At 36.7% G+C, this 20,136-nt stretch overlaps 1 protein-coding gene across 5 annotated transcripts in view; it reads right to left on the minus strand.

Moving 5' to 3' along the window:
- Window positions 1-2,178: 2,178 nt before the first annotated feature.
- LOC106875320 (sodium-coupled monocarboxylate transporter 1) overlaps window positions 2,179-20,136 on the minus strand; it is a 38,610-nt gene continuing 20,652 nt past the window's right edge. Inside the window, exons 12-18 of one of the 5 annotated variants that reach the window (XR_016243168.1) lie at window positions 15,988-16,074; window positions 12,378-12,559; window positions 9,776-9,876; window positions 6,864-6,988; window positions 6,307-6,387; window positions 5,160-5,253; window positions 2,717-2,773 (exon numbers count right to left, since the gene is read on the minus strand). Coding sequence is in view for 4 of the 5 variants with exons in the window: in XM_014923406.3 (XP_014778892.1) it covers window positions 2,618-2,773; window positions 6,307-6,387; window positions 6,864-6,988; window positions 9,776-9,876; window positions 12,378-12,559; window positions 15,988-16,074 (732 nt within the window). In the remaining variant the exon portion in view is untranslated. Of the gene's footprint in view, window positions 2,774-5,159; window positions 5,254-6,306; window positions 6,388-6,863; window positions 6,989-9,775; window positions 9,877-10,387; window positions 10,991-12,377; window positions 12,560-15,987; window positions 16,075-20,136 lie in introns of those variants that run through there. The other 4 variants (XM_014923406.3, XM_052970725.2, XM_089357637.1 and 1 more) reach the window with 4 other exon arrangements.

Genomic DNA, 20,136 nt, shown 5'->3' on the forward strand with positions numbered 1-20,136 from the left:
TCGATCGCTCTCGCTTTCACTAAAATAACTGGTAGATGAGAATATTAGAAAAATCTCGTGTAAATTGCTAAATTCAAAATACGTACATTCAACTTTTGCATTTAGTAGAGGGAAATATTGAAAAATCCTCACAGAACTGCAGTTGCTGCTGTTGTCATCGTTGTTGTTGCTATTATTGTTATTGTTCACCCAGGCCAGCTTTAATTTAAAATATCAACAATCGAGGTAAATCCGGTTGTTATCATTCTGTATTTTCGAAGACGGTTCGATATAATTATAGGGAGATTTGGGTTGTTATTCCAACCAGCTCTGGCAACAACATAGTTGTTCCTTTTATAGAACATAGACGTTTTTACGGTCACTGTAGTCCTGAAAATACATCAACGAATTTTGGAAATATGGAGTATCATATTTGACGAGGTAATGAAACCAGCCAATGCAATAGAGAATATCATTGTAAACCGCCGTTAATACGAACTGCTGGCTTTATTAATTGCCCAATATCAAAGAAGTTAAAGCAAATGTGCACACCGTGGCTACTTTCATTGCATTAAGACGTGCAATTTGCAGAATATACAATTGTGGTAGGCACTGAAATTATGTTTGTCGCAGAAAAAAAAAAATAGAAAACAGCGCTCCTCAGTGACAAAGTTTTTGCGTAATGGTACTATCTGCAGACAAAGGTATATTATTATTATTATTATTATTATGTAGTCTTATTTTTATCACTTGCTTTCCCTCCACTACTGAGCGCAGCTCTGTGGTTTGTTGTAGTGTTCTTATTTTCACTGTACTGAAAGTGTTTTACGTATGATGTGTGCGGTGCTTAGTAGTGCTATTTTCGGTATGTTATATATACTTGTAAGTCCTGATATTTTTGTTATTTGTCTGAATGTTTCTTTTGTTTTTTTATCATACCTAATGCGCCTACTATAGTAATTATTTCTGTTTTTAGGCCTCACATTCGAATTACCTCTATTTCTAGATCTTTGTATTTTGAAAGTTTCTTCGTTTCTTTTAGAGAAACATTGTCATCTGTTGAAATCGATACAACGATTAGTAAACAATTTTTTCTTGGTAATCTCTGATAACTATATTCGGCCTATTGGCCTTAATTTCGCTATCATGTGGCAAAATTTGAAACCATTATTATTATTATTATTATCATTATCATTAAAGGCCTCAAACAGTGGCACAGATTATAAAACGATACACATATTCTAAGTGTGAAGAAAATTTTATCTAAGGCTTGAGAAAAGTAAAGAACTTTTTTTTTATAATTTACAATTAATGAAAAACAATGTCAACAAAAGTTTTCTGTACATATTGTTTTGGAAATTTTAAACTTTAAAATGGTTTTGTTTTAACTTTCCAAGTGTGATAAGTAAATACATTCTTACTTCAGGCGACCACGAAGTTGAACATATTGAGAATCTCTGTTCCACCGTCTCAAACGAATAATAAAGACATACTCGATAATGAAATGTCCCATTTAGCCGGTCATCGCACGCTGAAGTGACCGGAAGAGGAAGAGGTCGCTTAGAAAACATAATAGCCTCATCCCCACTACATAACGAAGGTTGAGTTTGAATACACAACAACATTGGGCTGAAGATATATACTTTTCAGGTTTCGCTTGACAAGAAAACTGTAGATGAGAGGGGCAAAGTTTTGGCTTCCAGCAGATTCGTTGAGAGGTACATGGGAATGGTGAACATGGTCTGAAGGAATAGGCTTGTTCTGAGCATGCGCTTTTAGTTTATAGGAGAAGCGATTGGAGCTTCATGTATGTATGTATGTATGTACGTACGTGTGTTGTATTAGCTTGTTTACCTTCCCATAATTTATCGGTTCAGCAAAAGAAAGCGATAGAACAAGTACCAGATTTTAAAAACAACAAATAGGTTTGGGGATCAATTTGTTCGTGTAAACTCTTTATGGTGATCTCCCTAATCGGCAATCTTATGAATGAAAGAAGTAAAAGAATAAAAGTTAAAGAATTCGTGCCAATGAATAAAGTGGCAGGTTTATAAAACAAAATTGCAAATATAACAATGAATTAACACCGTCATTGCAAAATCACATAATTCTAGAAAGCATTCGGTATATCAAGATAAGAAAAAAAGTTTTAAATTATTAACAATTTGAATTAGCTTAAAATAGAAACAAAACACAGAGTTTGTTAATCAACTAAATTTTATATAAATTTCCAGGTAAATGAAATCATTAAGATGTAAAAGTGAAATTGCTGCGTATCAGGAAGACATTGTGAAATGCAATATATTTTACTTTAACGTCGTTTTGTATTATTTTTTTTAAGCCTTTTCTTGTTATATTAATCATTGTTGCTCTACTTTATTGTGAATTCGCTGATATCCATAGGTTTCTTTAGCAACCAGTATAAAAAAAATATTTCACCAAACTTTTAGTTACAAAACTCTGTACATGTCAGAAAGTACATACTTTGTGTAATGGAAATAATTTTCAGGTTTTTTTTTTCTTTTTTATTAAACCTTATATGATATGACTAAACATTCACCAAATGGCTACGATTATATCGTGTGATAATTCTCCACTTTCCATTACAGTACTTTGCCTATATAAGAGTCATAAGCAACTAAAATGTTTCTGGTTCATCAATGGCATTTATCGAAGAGAAAGCAGGATTACAGTAGTAACTTTCATTATTCACAAATCCATCTGAATTCTTAGAATATTTCTTTTTTATCGATTTTGTAGTTTCCACGTCAAAAGTAGTTTCATCTTTGTTGGGCTATAATAATACAAAAAAAAAAAAACATTATTTATATGAACAAAGCTTCCAGACACTTTATATTAATTGTTACTTATGTCTAAAAAAAAGACCGGAACTAAGTTTAAGATTTGGAATATTTTTTAGTTGTGAAATATTCTTTTAGTTTAGATTGTTTTGGTCTATGCCAGTTCCAATAGTAAATATGGCTTTGCTGGCGTGTGGCATTTGATGTAATTTGGTATCTAATAGACTTAAGATTATTTCATTTGTTGCAATGCTAGGCTTGTGTCATGTGGCTGTGTTCTAGGTAGCGTTTGGGTATGGTTGCTGTCATATAAAATACATGTGCGAGTGTGTGTTTGTGTGTATGTAAGTGTCTGGGGTGTTTTTGTGTGTATGTAAGTGTCTACTTACGTTCAAACAACTACAATCACGCATTTACATATATTCAAATATATATGCGTATGTGTGCGTGTATATGTATACATGCATTCATATATACGTATAGAGGGTGTTCATAAATTATATTTACAACTTTCACAATTATCGTCGAGATGTGTTGTGTGCAACCAATGGAGCTCATGTGAAAGTGTTCTGATGTTTCAATTTGATTTTATTTGTTTGGCAATAACTCTGCTGAGTTATCAATAAACTTTGCTGAGTTATCTTCACTGTTCGTGTTTTTCCGAATCTTTCAAACAGTAATGGTAATTTATGGACACCCTATATATATATATATATATATATATATATATATATATATATACACACACAATATTAGGATAAAAACTTAATAAGAATTTATCAAGTAGTTAGCGTGAAAAAACCTCATAATGGAAAAAAGCCCATCATTTTTTCCATAAATATATCTAATTTATATAAGGGCATTACTATACAATAATGTCTCACGCTAAGAGGGACTGCAAAAGTCAAAACTACCATAAACACATTTCTATTGATCGCGATGGAATGCAACTTTCAAAGCTAGCCTCCTAAAAAATTTTAACTTAACGGTAAACCAATGGCTTCATAATCAACGCAGTAATCTGCGTCTTTTATTCATCAGTGCACGTTATGAAACCATTGGTTTACCGTTAAGTTAAAAGTTTTTAGGAGTTTAGCTTTGAAAGTTGCATTCCCTCGCGATCGGTAGAAATGTGTTTATGGTAGTTTTGACTTTTAAGTCCCTCTTAGCGTGAGGCATTATTGTACAGTAATGCTCTTATATAAATTAAATTATATATATATATATACATACATATATATATAAAAAACAAACATACACAAGGTATGTGTTTTGCCAGTTCGTGGGCAGGCTGCGGTTTGTAGGCGTAAGAGAGGTATATTCTAATTAATTCGCCTGGTGCTAAAATACCTGAAAGTCATAGACAAGCGAGATAACTCGCATCATGTCCCGTTGCAGGAGCGGTAGACATTAGTGTTTCGTCATTTTTGTGACTTGTCAATGCCACGTATCCGAAACGAGGCCAGACGCAAGCTAAGTCGCTATCTGTGATTATATGTAAAATGGTGTGAGAACCATGTGCTGGTATGTTCCAGCGTTTCATACCACGGAAATATATATATAGCCAAATAAACGTACTTTCCTTGCGTATAAGTCGGTGTAGTATATAATGTAAACATGTAGTGTAAACATTCAGACATCGTCACTGTTTTTCCAAATCCTGCTGCATTTCAAATGGAATTGTTGGTCTTCCAAAGTTGAATTCATGTATAAGTCGACCTATCTTTTTAGAGGTGAGTTACAAATTGTGGTCTGAAGAATTCGACTTTTATACCATTAAAAATACGGTATACATACATACGTACGTACGTAGTACATATTTACATGCATGCATACATACATATAAAGAGAGAGAGAGAGAAAGAGAGGGGGAGAAAGAGAGAATGAAAGAAAGAAAGAAAGAGAAACAAACAAACAGAGAGACATAGAAATATATGCATACGCACATCCCATCCATATTTATGTATATATTTATAATTTCTAGTTCGCAGAAGTTGCAAAGTGTGTCAAGGCCGAGGGTTTCGTGCGTGGCGCGTGAAAAGCGCCGAGCACAAAACTCGGCCCTTGCGTCAGTTTGTAACTGTTGCCAATTAGAAATAGGAAAAAAATATATACATACTCATGTTTTCAGTTCGTATGTACCTGTCTATAGACACATACGTATGTACCTATCTACAGATATAAACATGCAAAAACATAAATATATTCATAATCACGCCCATACAGTGCTGTCTTTAGGCAGAAGCACACTGGGCACTTGTCCGGTGGCATTACAGCTTTAGGGGTGGTTTACTACGAATAAATATATACTATAGGGCCCAGTGTACTGATCTGTAGAGGGACCTTTTAAACTGACCATATCCAGCCCAAATATCCTACCTGTTTTATGTTAAAACTGGTTAGATCTGACCTCTCATATCTATCCCAGAAAGTCAATATAAAAGTAAGCAATCACGTCATTGAAGTCTCAAAGCTACAAAGATAATGCATGATTAATTCAAAACAATGTGAATAAACAAACATAACATTTGACAGGGTAACCTGAATGCTAAAGGGTTAAGACTGCCAAGACTGCTCTGCACACACACACGCACAACACACGCACACACATATGCATGCACACACATGCACATGCACACATACATGCGCACACATGCGCACGAACATTCACATACATACGCTCACACACAGACGCTCACACACAGACGCTCACATGTACACACATGCATACACATACATACAAACATGAACACACATGCACGCATGTACATACACATGTATGCACACGCACACGCAAACTCACACACGTATATATCGAGTATATATGCACCAACTTTAGCCGGCCATAACTGGAAAACTACCAAATTGAATATCACGGAGCAGGTGCCAAATTTTTTAACTCCTCTTTTCTATCTTAGAAGTTTCGATGATATAAACATAGACGCCAATCTGCTACAGCAATAAATTCACGCCATGCAGATGGTTCTGGCATCAACCACAACACAGGCTGCTAGCTTCTTGAATGTAAGCCATACATACATGTATAAATGCACGCATACATACAGACAGAGGTGCATATATACACATATAGTAACAGGAATCAAACTCAGAACGGAAAGAGCTCGGAACAGATGTTACAAATCATTTTGTCCTCTAAGGACTCTAGCAATCCACTGCCCTATATAACATCTAACAGGGACAAAAAACCAAAATTTATATATTTTAATATGTTTTTTTTTTTATTATTTATATGTTTATTTATTTGACGGGGGATTGGTCGATTACATCGACTCCAATACTTGAATAATACTGGATCTAATCAACCCTAGGCATCATAAGGTAAAATTGACTTCGACAAGATATGAACTTGGTACGAAAGAGGTCTTAGCAAAATACCGCCAGACAATTTATCCAATGCTCTAATGATTCTGTCAATCCAACGCTAGATTTTTTTCCTCACATATATAAACACAAATAAAATTTTTAAAAAGCAGGTAAGCTTTAACTCATTACAAATCAAATTTACCTTATAGTATTTCGGTTCGTTTTGCTTACATGTTTGTAAGTCCAGGTCGACTTTTGACTTCTCCCTTTCGATGCTCAATGACTGAAACCATTAAAAGAATTTAAGAACATACTAAAAATAGATTTATCCTTCATTCCGGTTCCCCTTTATTGACATTTGAAATGGATAACCAAAAATTTCATATTCGCGTTGTAATGCTTTTCTTTTTTTAGAAAAGAAGAAAATTCTACAAAGACATCAAAAGCATTTGTGAAGTTTATGGTGATGATGCTGTAGGTGAATCAACCGTTCGAAGGTGGTTCGCAAAATTCAAAGCTGGAGAGTTTAGCTTGGAAGATGACAGTCGCAGTAGAAGACCTTCAAAATCGGATAAAAATGTTTCGAAGGCAAAAATCGAAGAAAACTCAAATATCACAACTAGAGAACTTGCAGAGGTGTTTATAAAAGTATGTACGGCTCATGAACACCTACTGAAGCTAGGATACATTTCTCGCTATAATCATCGAAATTATAGTGTAATTGAAGAGAAAAAAAGAAAGAATAGTTTAAGTACATACCCCAGGAGACATTGTGTTGAATCTGTACCGGAATTTCCTTTTTAAAAACTTTGGCAAATCACAGCAAATACGATCGAATATCGGCATTAGGTATTTTGGATCTACGTCACTTGCTTTATTTGGTCCTGCAGTAGTAAACAAATCATTGATGTTTATGGAATTAAAGTAGAACATGGTTAGGCCATATAAGTATGCAGAAAGGTTTTAGCAGTTCTCAGTTCTCAAGCAGATTACGTGTATTTTCTTACTTTAATCCGTTTCTATTTTGAAAGCTTTATAGATCCAAAGTATACTGGGAAAAAAACTGAGGAAGAAAATCCATTTACGAAACACCTGAATTCAAAGACATGAATTATACTAAGTGTCTTGTTTAAAGTAAAATAATTTTTGTGAAAAACTAACCCCCCGATAAGTGTGCACTAAAAGTAATGCATATATTGGACAGTGCTAGCATTAACGTCTTCTCTGATTAGTTACAATGGCGGTGAGGTGATGTGAGTGGAGACCGAGAAAAGTAATTAATTAAATCTTCCTTTAAAAATAATAAATTCTTTAAGAGAGAAAATAAGTTTTTAATTAAAGAAAAAACAATGTGGTTCAGAGAGAAACAAACACATGGCTTAGATATGAAGAAACAATAAATAACAATTAACATCGGTGGTATTTGAACTTAGACCGTAAAGAGCCGGAAAAAGCGCTGTTAATTATTTTTCCGACTCGCTAACGATTCTGCCAGATTCTAATATATGCAAAACTGAAGTTTTGCGATTATATCGCCTCCACTACTTAGGACGCAAAGAGCCGGACATAATATCGCCAAACATTTTGTCCAGCGTGCTAACGATTCTGCCAGCTCGCTGCCTAAATAATAGTGCTTTCAAATTTTAGCACAAGGCCCGCAATTTTGAGGGTAGGCTAAGTCGATTACATCGACTCCAGTACTCAACTGGAACTTATTTTATTGACACCTTAGGACGAAAGCAAAGTCGACCTCGGCAGAATTTGAACTCAGAACGTAAAGAGCCGGACAAAATACTGTCAAGCATTTTGTCCAGTGTGCTAGCGATTCTGTCAGCTCGCTACCTAAAAAAATGATAACAACATCGACAACAGTAATGATAATTCTTCCTAATTTTAGCACAAAGCCAGCAATTTTAGAGGAGGATATAAGTCGATTACATCGATCTCAGTACGTGATCGGTGTCTTATTTTATTGAATTGATGAACGGCTAAGCTGATTTCGACGGTATTTGAACTCAGAACGTAAAGAGCTAGAAGAAGTTTCGTTAAGCATTTTGCCTGACTCTCAAACAATTCTGCTATTTACTGCAAGCCCACAGAATCCCAGTCTTATCTCAGTTTCTCCTCCTCTTACCTTGCATACCGCCTACAACCCATTTCCTACCTTGTCGGCTCTATAGGGACGACCCTGACTTTGAGACACAGTCTTATCTCATGGCTCACCAACGTTGAACTCATTACTCAACACCACACACACTAACACGTTCAAACAGCATACAAACATGCGCGCGCACACGTTCTTTCTTCCTATTTCTCACACACTATCACCCACACTTCCATTACAGTCCCCTGTGTTTCCCATCTTCACACGTAATAGCAGCAAATGTATATAACACATCTACATTTTCCAACACCTGATACTTTTGTCGCCCCTCTTCCACTTAATACCTCTACCCAGTATAACACGCATAACATCCTCATATACATACACGCACAAATTGAATTGAAAACAGCAGACAGACACACGCGTACGCGCTCATTTATGCACACATAAACACATTCAGTACCCACACACGATAGCTTCATACACACATGCGCCTTTACAAACTCATACACACATCTTCTAGCCTCATATACAGACACACACACACAAATAGGGAACAGGGATATGCACACTCCACACACGCTCACATAAACACACTTAATACACACCCACACAATAGTTTAATACATACACACAAGTATGCACACACATGTCTGACAGCTGCATACACACACGTATGCACACATACACACAATAGCTTCACACACACGCGCACGTTTGCACACACATACGTTCGATAGCTTCGTATATATACACACGCATATGTAAGGTAGCCTCATACACACATAAAGAGAAAACATGGACATACATAGACACATGCATACACATATACACGCACTAACACAGAGTATAGCTGCACACATTCGCTTCATACACAGGCACGTGCATCCTCATGCACATATGTCACGTTCACAGTTGTGCCCTTCACCACGCACCCTTCTAGCAACCTCTTCTTCTTCCGGTCATTTCAGTGTGCGATGACCGTCAAAATGGGACATGTTTGTTCTTTTCTCTATTTTTTCTCTCCTCGTCTATTCTTTCTTGAGACGTGCGTATGCTCCAAGCGTAAAAGACTTTTCCTTCTCTTTTCCTGAACACAAACTTAATACATTGTTTGTTTCACCTCGTCTTCATGTTATTTATTATTTTTGCACCATATATGTGTGTGCCAATGTACGTGTGCGCGCGTGTGTGTGTATGTGTGTGTGTGTACGTACATGCGTACATACATACACATATAAAATGTGTGTGTGAATCCCTCTCTCTCTCCTCCTTTCTCTCCCTCTCTGCAAAGTAGTAGTTGAATTATTGATTGTATCTTCGAAGATTGGAACTGCAATTCGTCTACAACAGGTTAGCATCAGCTTCATCTTTGTTTTTCTTCTTTTGTTTTGTTTCTTTTTTTTTAAGAAAGCAACGTAGCATCACCTGCCATGATGTATGCTAAATTGAATAATATTTACTTCAACAAAATTTTCAAAACTACCACATAAGCGCTTTAAAAAATTGCTATAGTAATTTTCTTAATAAACTGTTTACTGCGTTTGAAGATGTCACTTGCTATTACCTGTTATTAGACTAACAACTAATCCTATAGTTACACAGCCAACGATACCAAGAGATGAATACCAAAGATATGAGAGTTTATACATCTTTTGGATTCCTGCTCTGAAATGAAAAAAAAAAAAAAATAGACATTTAGCATGATAATCAAATGTAAACATATAAATGAATATTGTAAATATAAGGACACAGGAAATGTGTCAAGGCCGACAGGAAGCGGTGCATCTTCCTAGGTCAAACCAACAGTAGTATTATTCCCTTCAGGGGACTGTCACATTAAGTTGACACCATACAACTACTTCATCGTATCACTACTGCATAAATCTCTCCGAGAGATTTAGAAATGTATTATTTCTAAATGAATATTTGTTTGGAAATATAGAAAAAAAAGAAAGAAAGAAATCATCGTAGGATTCAATCTATTTTTTTCAGTCTATTTTATTATTCAGATATACAAAGTGGACGGTGCTAGAATGGTGAAATTGCAATTTCTTAATATAAGAACAGAATAGTGTATATATTTGATATTAATGTACCAAATGTGATTGATAACTATAAGTTATTTTTTATGTTAAAACGTTTGAAAGTGAGATATGAAGAAATATATTTTGTTTACATGATAAGAAACTGTTGGCATTTATTTGGGTTGCATCAGGCGGCCGAGCTGGCGGAATCGTTAGCACGCCGGGCTAAATGCTTAACGACATTTCGTCCAGCTTTACATTCTGAGTTCAAATTCCACCGAGGTCGATTTGTTTTCATCCTTCGGGGTCGATAAAATAAGTACTAGTTCAGCATTGGGCTCCATGTAATCGAATTGCTCCTCTCCCGAAATTGCTGGTTTTGTGCCAAAATTTGAAAACAGGTATCAAACGTAAACAAGTAATTGTTTACGCTTGATACCTGCATCAGCAGACTTCTTGGAATCTCATTTTTTTTTTCTGTCTTTTTTGTTATTTGCTTCCGCCTGATAATCTAAATGTTGTTTGATAACAATATTTAAGAATGTAGACATTCTGAAAAGGTTATTGACGTTTGGTTGTGTTTAGGTGGGAATAATGAATCGTTCTTGTTTGTATTCATTAGTCAAAGAAGCAGCCTTGACATTTTCCGGCTCTCCTCTAATACCGAGATCAGTGGGAACGCTTTGCTAGTTTGGATATGAGTGAGCTGGGTGGCGTTTGTACTGGGAAGTCTAGACAAGAAGAATTTCCAAAGGCTTGAAATATGAGAAGAATGATTAAGCAAAACATTTTATATGAGATATGTGAGGAGTGGAAAGACTGAGTATACGTGCAAGAAGATACATAGCTAGTTATTTCAGAGGATCCGTGTTAATAACTATAGACACAGTGTTTCTGTAAACCAGCGATTGTAGTGTAGATGAATCACTATTGAATGGCTTTCCTTTCCATATGAATTAAGATATGCACTTGAATAACAGAAGTAGCATCCACGTAAGTAACTAATGCTCCAATGTAATTTTTACTTAGAGTCGGTGGAAAAGTCGAAGCTGATCAGAGGTAAGGTCTTTTATAGCCCTCAAAAATTAAGCGTAATTAAGGGGTAGACATGAAACTGTGTGGGTCAAACATTAGTAAAAACATCGAAGGTTTTCTTTGTGCGTTGTTCATGGTGTAATGAGGATGTATCATTATGGCATGGTGTGAGAAGTTTTAACACATTGTATGAAAGGTGGTGAGTAAAGGAATTTAAGAGGAGTCTTGATGTGTGTATGGCACAAATTTGGTAGTTTGTGGGATTTTTGCAATAGTTCTATTAACAAACTCTTTGAAGAATTCTCTGAGGTTAAATTCCCTTAAAATATTTGGCTTCACTTAGGAATTTATGAGAATGAGTGTGAAAGAGTTTACAGGCTGTAATGGTTGTGTTAGACTTTATCGGTCCGAAGTGGAGGCGCAATGGCCCCGTGGTTAGGGCAGCGGACTCGCGGACATAGGATCGCGGTTTCGATTCCCAGACCGGGCGTTGTGAGTGTTTATTGAGCGAAAACACCTAAATTTCCACGAGGCTCCGGGAGGGGATGGTGGCGAACCCTGCTGTACTTTTTCACCACAACATTCTCTCACACTTTCTTCCTGTTTCTGTTGTGCCTGTAATTCAAAGGGTCAGCCTTGTCACACTGTGTCACGCTGAATATCCCCGAGAACTACGTTAAGGGTTCACGTGTCTGTGGAGTGTTCAGCCACTTGCACGTTAATTTCCCGAGCAGGCTGTTCCGTTGATCGGATCAACTGGAACCCTCGACGTCGTAAGCGACGGAGTGCCAACAATAACAATATCAGTCCGAGACAAGAATAGCAGGCATATGTACAAAATACTGCGCAGCAGGATCGAACTAGTGTTCGGATAATTATGGAGTGAACTTAATTACAAGTGATGTGGAGCCTCCAGGCGATAGAAATAGTAGCCAAATCTGCCTTAAATCTCATTCTATCATCTCTAAGAAAGATTTAAAGCATTAGACCACGTTGTCCCTGATATACACAAAGATAGGATGATCATGGCTGGAACGGCTTTAGATCATAGATTTACTGGATCTAAACTGTAATAACAACAATATTGCTTGTATTTCATATACATACGGTTCTTCAATAAAATGTGAGTCATCAAAGGTTTCATTGAAGTAACCAGCGGCCATTAAATCTGAAATATTGCATTTGTCGATTGGAAACGGTAGAGGAGATTTGTGAGAGTCATTCATGTATGATCCAATGCTAATCCACAGTGGAAGGATAATTCCCAGGATTCCACCAGCTACAGCACCCTACGAAAGAAAAACAGCATTAAGGTAAAGATTATACGATCGTGTTTAAAACAAGTTTGTCAAGGAAAACAACGTAACTGTTATAGAAGTCGAATCAACCCATTTGAGACTACCTCTAATTCTATGACACAAGCATCTTGTTTCAAAGTGATCTAAGAATTATCTATAAAAAATTTATGTTAATTTATGTTTCAAACAGTCACTTAATAATGGCAAAGTTATTTTGCTAAGTTATTCGTTATTTTCAAAATTAATAAAAGTAATGGCAGAATTTTTCAACAGAAATATTGATAACGGATGGGTTAATAATAGTTATTTTTACTAAATTCTCTATCGTTTCCAAAATTAATCGAAATAAAGACAGTGCATTTCATCAGAAATATGGCAACGAAAGGGTTAATAATGGAAAAGTTCTGTCTTTAATTTTCTATTATTTTCAAATGTAATTGATACAAAGGCAGTATATTTCAGCAGAAACATGGTAATAAAAAAAGGGTTAATTTGAGTATGAAATAAGATGAATGTTAAGAGTAAAGAAAAAGGAAGTAGTTTATCATTCCAATACAGTTTCTAGTTTTCACATGACAGGCGATTAGATATTTAGAAAAGAGAAACTGAGTTTACAAAAAAGAACGAAATAAAACTTGGTTAAAGATTCTCCTAAAAATGTTCTTTTTCCGCCTTTTCTCTCACACACTCTTCCTCACCTTCTATCACTCCTTCTCCTCTCTCTTTCCCTCTTCCACTCTCTCTTTTGTGTATATGTGTGTGTGCGCGTGCGCGCACACACACAGAGACATGTTTGTATGTATACATGTATATGTATAGGCGTAGGAGTGGCTGTGTGATATGTAACTTGCTTACAAACCACATGGTTCTGGATTCAGTCCCACAACGTGGCACCTTCTACTATAGCCTCGGGCCGACCAAAGCCTTGTGAGTGGATTTGGTAGACGGAAACTGAGAGGAGCTAAACAAGGACAGACAAAGGGATTAATGCGATTACATCGACACCACTGTGTAAATGGTACTTATTTAATCGACCCTGAAAGGATAAAAGGCAAAGTCGACCTCAGTGGAATTTGAACTCAGAACATAACGGCAGACGAAATAAGCATTTCGCCTGGCGTGCTAACGATTCTGCCAGTTCGCCGCCAGGGATTGCGCAATGCTGGGCCACCGCCTTGATTGGTCTTAGTCGAACAAATCGACCCCAATACCTATTTTTTGATTTAAGCCTGGTACTTACTCTGCCGGTCTTTTAAACCGAAACGCTATTACAGGGACGTAAACAAACCAACACCGGTCGTCAAGAGGTAATGGAAACAGACACACGCATACACGCATGCACACACACTCTCGTGTGTGTGTGTGTGTGTATACACCCGGATTCTTTCAGTTTCTGTCCACGAAATCTACTCACAGAGATTAAGTTGGTCTGGGGCTACAGTAAAAAACGGCCTGGAGCTACAGTAAAAGGTGCCACACAGTGGGACTGAACCCGGAACTATGTAGTTGAGATTCAAACTTCTTACCAACACAACGCCGCCTCATTTCATCATGTTGTATTGGCACCAAGATATCTGATAAAAGTTTAATTATAGTTGTTGTGTGTATGGTGGAGGTGCAATGGCTCAGTGATAAGGACAGCGGACTCGCGGTCATAGGATCGCGGTTTCGACCCCCAGACCGGGCGTTGTGAGTGTTTATTGAGCGAAAACACAAAGCTCCACAAGGCTCCGGCAGGGGATGGGGGCGAACCCTGTTGTACTCTTCCACCACAACTTTCTCTCACTCTTTCTTCTTGTTTCTGTGTCACGGTGAATATCCCCGAGAACTACGTTAAGGGTACATGTGTCTGTGGAGTGCTCAGCTACTTGCACGTTAATTTCACGAGCAGGCTGTTCCGTTGATCGGATCAACTGGAACCCTCAATGTCGTAAGCGATGGAGTGCCAACAACAACATTGTGTGTGTGTGCCATATTTTGTGATATTACTCAGTAGCAAACATATACTTCCAAAGTTGCCTTTGACATGACGGGTATTTAATATTTAAGTTCAAATACATTACACAATCTTAAATAAAATACACTAACTAAATTTTTAGATTTTCTTATCAGAAAACAGAGGCAGTCATTAATAGAAAAGATGAATCTTTTATTTTCAGTGAAAAAATCCGGTTAGTATTTTCTTTTTTTTTCACCAGTGATGGAGTGTTCTTAGTGTTTTAATCTGACTTGTGATTATAGTCGAGATATTAGGATTATATATTTTAAGGAAAAAATAATGCTTTTCGAGATGCTTAGCAAAACACTTGTTGGGGGTACCACCCTTTTTTTTTTATTTTCGTTTAGGAGACATTTTACGTTTTTAATGATTTAAATAAACGGTTATTGTTGGATCTTGTTTTGCCTTGTCTGGGGCCCTCAACTCCTTAGGAACCCTATCGTGACATACGACGTCACTTTCGACAGTAATTTACTTGGTGGAATCCTTCCACTTCTAGGTCGATTTCTTCCAGAAAAGCGATTTTTTTCAGTTGATTTCTTCCAGAAGAGAAAGCAGAGAAACAAAAAGAAAAAACGAGAGAAAGCGAAGTATCGACCTTCGTATATGACTGGGACTCTGGTTATCGACCTCGGAAGAGTAAAAAAGTTGATTTCCATGGGATTTGAACTCAGAATATAGAGAATCAGAGTGATTGGTACGGAGCAGTCTATCTGATGCTCTGATGACCCTGTCAATTGGGAACAGACTTACAGAAATGAAAGATAACTAAACAAAACAGTGAATAATGGAACGCCATAACCACCAGTTAAAAGTACTACTTAAATTTGCTATCTGCAATTCGGTTTTTGTGTCTGTCTTCACCTATGGATGGATGTTGTGTAATGGCAGAACGAGTACGATCGCGAATATACGCGGTCAAAATGGAGTTCCTTCGAATGGTCTCTGAAGTAACGTTACTAGACATGATTGCGTAGCTCGGAGATCAGAGTGTCTCTTCGAGACTATTTCTTAGCCGCTAATTCTCCCCATAAACTATCACAGCTCCGGTACTTCGGACATGTGGTTAGAATGCGGCAGGAAAAATCGCAATACAAAATGAGCCAGCTAGCCGAGACTTAGAGGTGGACCACAAGGGAGATGATCGGATCATATCCACAACTCAGTTGCTCACGCTTGAGAATCTAGCAGGAAAGGTTAATGGTGTTGTTCTTTTTTCCTGATAGGACCCTATAGATAAAATACTTGAGGACTCTACCACCACGACCTTCCCAGGAACAGTTGGAAGCGAAAATGGACGGACTGACTTTTTAACATCGCAAAACAACGAATACAAAAGTATAATTTGTAAATTTTAATAGAAGTCCTAATATAATATCTTTGTAAAATGTCTACATGAAAATAAAAATATAAAGATCACCTTCCAAGTGGCCCATGGAAATATTGATCCCAATATAAACAGCCCGGTCATGGGCCCTCCTGATGCACCTGTGAAGCTTAGAGAAGCCTGTAAGAGAAGGAAAAGATCATTAAATATTACATTAAACCTGTATTTATTTCATTTAAGTTATTACAAGATCTCACTGGTTTTCGTATTTGTAAATATATAGTTATAGTCCAAACAGTTCTTGAAAACCCTACTTTTCGACGGAATGGTTTCTAACAAAGGTATCACGAAGAAGCGTGGTTTTGTGGTAAGGATGATCGGTTCATGGTCATAATATCGTGGGATCGATTCCTGAGTCAGAAATCGATCCCACTACCTTGAACCAGGTACTTCATTTCACAATACTCTTAAATGGATCAAGAGTTGAAAATATGAGAGGTTGCCTGTGTCCACTACTTACAATCATGGCCAAAGGTTTGGAACATTTTTTTAAAAATTAAAATTGTTATGCCCAGTTACAATTCGATTCAAATATATACAACGTGTATATTTGGGCATTCAATAAAAAAAATTCTAATTTTCAGACCTTTGTTCCAAACTTTTCGCCAACTCATAATATATTGCAAATTAAATATAACTTTGGGCATTACAAAAATACTAATTTTCAGATCTCTGTTCCAAACTTTTGGCCTCGATTGTAGATAGAGATGCGAAGCAACTAGCGAGAACATTGTTTATACGACCAAGTCATAATCGCTTGCGAGTGACGGCTATGGTTTTCACATATTTACAATGCCATACACGTTCGGGAAAGAACAGTCGATCGTAACAGCTAAAATACTTGACCGGCACTTATTTTATCGACCTCCAGAGGGATGAAAAGCTGAGATAAACTTGAGTAAAATTCAAATTGGGGACTTAAAGAGTTGTAGTTACGTTACGCAAGGTAATAGTTGTATGGTTAAGAAGTTCGCTTGGCAACTGCGCAGTTTCTGGTTCGAATCTACAGTGTAGGTTTCGAAACTTCGCTCAGTATTTTCTACCATGACCTCGGATAAGGTTACTCATTTACAGCCGAGTAGAACGGAGCCAGGAGAAATGAGTGTTTTGTTCAAGAACACAACGCACCACCCGATTCAGGAATTGAAACCATGATTTTGTGATCGTAAGTGCAACACCCTAACCTCTATGTCATGTGCCTTCACAGATACATATTAGCCATTTAGAAACATACAGAAATTGTTAACACACCAAATAAATGATTAATTGAAGTTGACAGTTTTTTTGTGTTTTTTTTTAATGGCTAACATGTGTCTTTCGCGCTGTTGTTGATTTTAGAAATCTTTTTATTTTCATTAATCCTGAAAGTAGTTTAAATCCTAAACCGCTTTATCCGGACGCTTTTGGGGCTTTTCTTGCTTTCCGTTTTGTTTTTGTTATGTTTTTCTTTAATTCCCAATCCTTCTTAAAGGTTTTATTCCCTCGTTTAAGAAAGGTATTCCGCGTTAACAAGCCTTTGTTAAATATTAAAGAATGGAATTAAAGAACCGAATAATTCGACATTTCAAAATATTTATAATGAATATTAATGATGCAGTTCTTTTCCGTTTATTTTTCAGGACGCTAACCATATTATCAGTAGCTAGATTTTCAAAAAATTATCGAATGACTAGTGAGAGAAGAAAAAAAATCCCTTTTCACTTCAACTGAATGCTGCATTAGAAAAATGTAGGAATCTTTTCATTTATGCTGATTTAAATATAAATAATTGATTACATGGTACTGCTAAGTTAATTAAGGAGCAGGCCTTGAAAATCACCACATAAAAAGTAGAGGTTATTATTATTGTTGTCGCCATAGCTAGAGGTGTATGTTTGGAGCACTGTAAGTTTATGACTAGTTCACTTGTTTAAATGGTTCTATTCTGTATTTTGTTGCTTAAATCGTTTTTGGAAGCCAGATGCCTTGCTGGGGTTCGCGGAGAAGAGGCTGACGTTTGTGGGTGATACAAACCATTTTGTTTTCAAATTTCTTCGAAAACTTGCTTCGAAGAAAGTAAAGATTAAAGATGGCGACATAAAGTGGGCGTGATGAAGGAAAGTGGTGCAGCAATTTGCACGAGGACTTCCCCGTCCTCCCCACCATGATTGGCAGTATATAACATGAAGAAGAAGAAGTGAAGGGTCAAGAAAAGAAGAAAGAAGATGAAAAGCATGGAAATTGTAGTAACACGAAGAATAACACTGAAGGCAATAATCCTTTCTGTTATAGGCACAAGGCCTGAAATTTTTGGGGAAGGGGGTCAGTCGATTTGATCGTCACCAGTACGCAACTGGTATTTAATTTATCGACCTCGAAAGGATGAAAAGCAAAGTCGACCTCGGCGGAATTTGAACTCAGAACGTAGTGACAGGCGAAATACCGCAAAGCACTTCGTCCGGCTTGCTAAAGTTTCTACCAGCTCGCCGCCTTAAATAGAGGTATTCAGTCGTAAAACTCTTACTACTATTTGACCAGTCTTATTTATGGTATTACCTATCATATGATGGGCAATTTGAGAAGTATACTTTTGACACCACCCATAATATCGGGAACTATTGCAAGCATTCAGTGATTATGGTTTGACTCTAAACAAATTTCTTGATACTTATTCAAATTAATGAAATGAATACCAATTTCCGAAAGAAAATTATTTATTACTTTAAAACAAAATTTAAAAAAAAAAAATTTAGCATCTGTATAACTGCTCCCATAGCTATTCTGCCATTTACTCTTCTTCTCTTCTCTTTTTAATGATTCTTTCTCTCTCTCTCTCTGTGTGAGAGTAACGTTCTTTTACTCATTGCCTGCCACCGAGCTAGTGTATTCTCATATACTGACATCTTATGCTAAATCTCACACACACACACACACACACACACACACACACACAATCAATCAAAATAAGCAACAAGGATATCCAGGGGTAATGAAGTACGGCCGTTTCAAGCATTTCCATTTAATTGAACAATGCAATCATAACATCAATTTAAATGCAACTGAGGTTTGCTCTGCATTTAAATTGATGTAATCATTGCATTGTTCAATTAGATGGAGTTGCTTGAAACGATCATACTGCATTGCCTCTGGATATCCTTGTTGCTTATCTTGATTTTAATCACCTTATTTTGAAATTGCATGGATAATACCGTACTAAATTCTGGTGCCTCAACTTAAGTACCATATTCGTCTGAATCTATCTATCTATCTATATATATATATATATATATATAAACAATATATGAGTATATGCATATATATGTACGTGTATGTATATACGTTCATCTACACGTGCATATAGATACATAACTGGGTACATGACGTGGCAAAAGAACATGGACAAAATGGTAAACAAGGTTCAACAAACAAGCAGGCCACATAGAAACATCCCCTTCATCAGCTGCCACCATTAAAACTCCGGTGTTTCGAAGAATTAAGGCAGTACGCATCGTTAAAACGGTGTGTATATCTTTCACTCTCTCTTAATCCGATATAAAACAGGATTGGAGAAATCAACCAACCAACCAACATTTATATCAGGTATATGTAGAGATATTAAGTATATAAGAGATGGCAATTAAGGTACGTGACCTGGTTGAACTCTCGATCCTTAGGTGGTAGGTTCGAGTCTTGGACCGAGCGGCGTATTGTTTTGCTGAGCAAGACACCTCATTTGATGTTTCTCCAGCCCACTTACACGAAAGTCAATGGCAGCTGCCGCTGTGGGTTAGCCTATATCCGAATAGCAAACCATTCTGTGAGTAAGTCTAGCACGCTCAGTCTTCTTAACACATAGAAAATCCGGATAAACTCTGACTTCTTTAGTTTATAGCCTCAAGATAGACTTAAAACTTGACAACGGTGTTTAAACTAGCTATTACAAGACAAATTGTAACAGGTCAATAATTTTAACCTCTTGAGAATTCTTAATTACTTTTATCCTGCTTCAAATAATTTATTACTCACTAATTAGGTTTATGGTGGCATTAATTTTACTGTGAGATTAAAACCAGTTTAAAATATAGTCGCTTGTCAAAACAATTTTAATCTTTAGTAATATTTAAGTACTTGAAGGTAGCGAGCTGGCAGAAACGTTAGCACGCCGGGCAAAACGCTTAGCGGTATTTCGTCTGTCTGTACGTT

The sequence above is a fragment of the Octopus bimaculoides genome, chromosome 9 (genome assembly GCF_046866305.1).
Source record: "Octopus bimaculoides isolate indiv1 chromosome 9, ASM4686630v1, whole genome shotgun sequence".
NCBI classification, from domain to species: domain Eukaryota; kingdom Metazoa; phylum Mollusca; class Cephalopoda; order Octopoda; family Octopodidae; genus Octopus; species Octopus bimaculoides.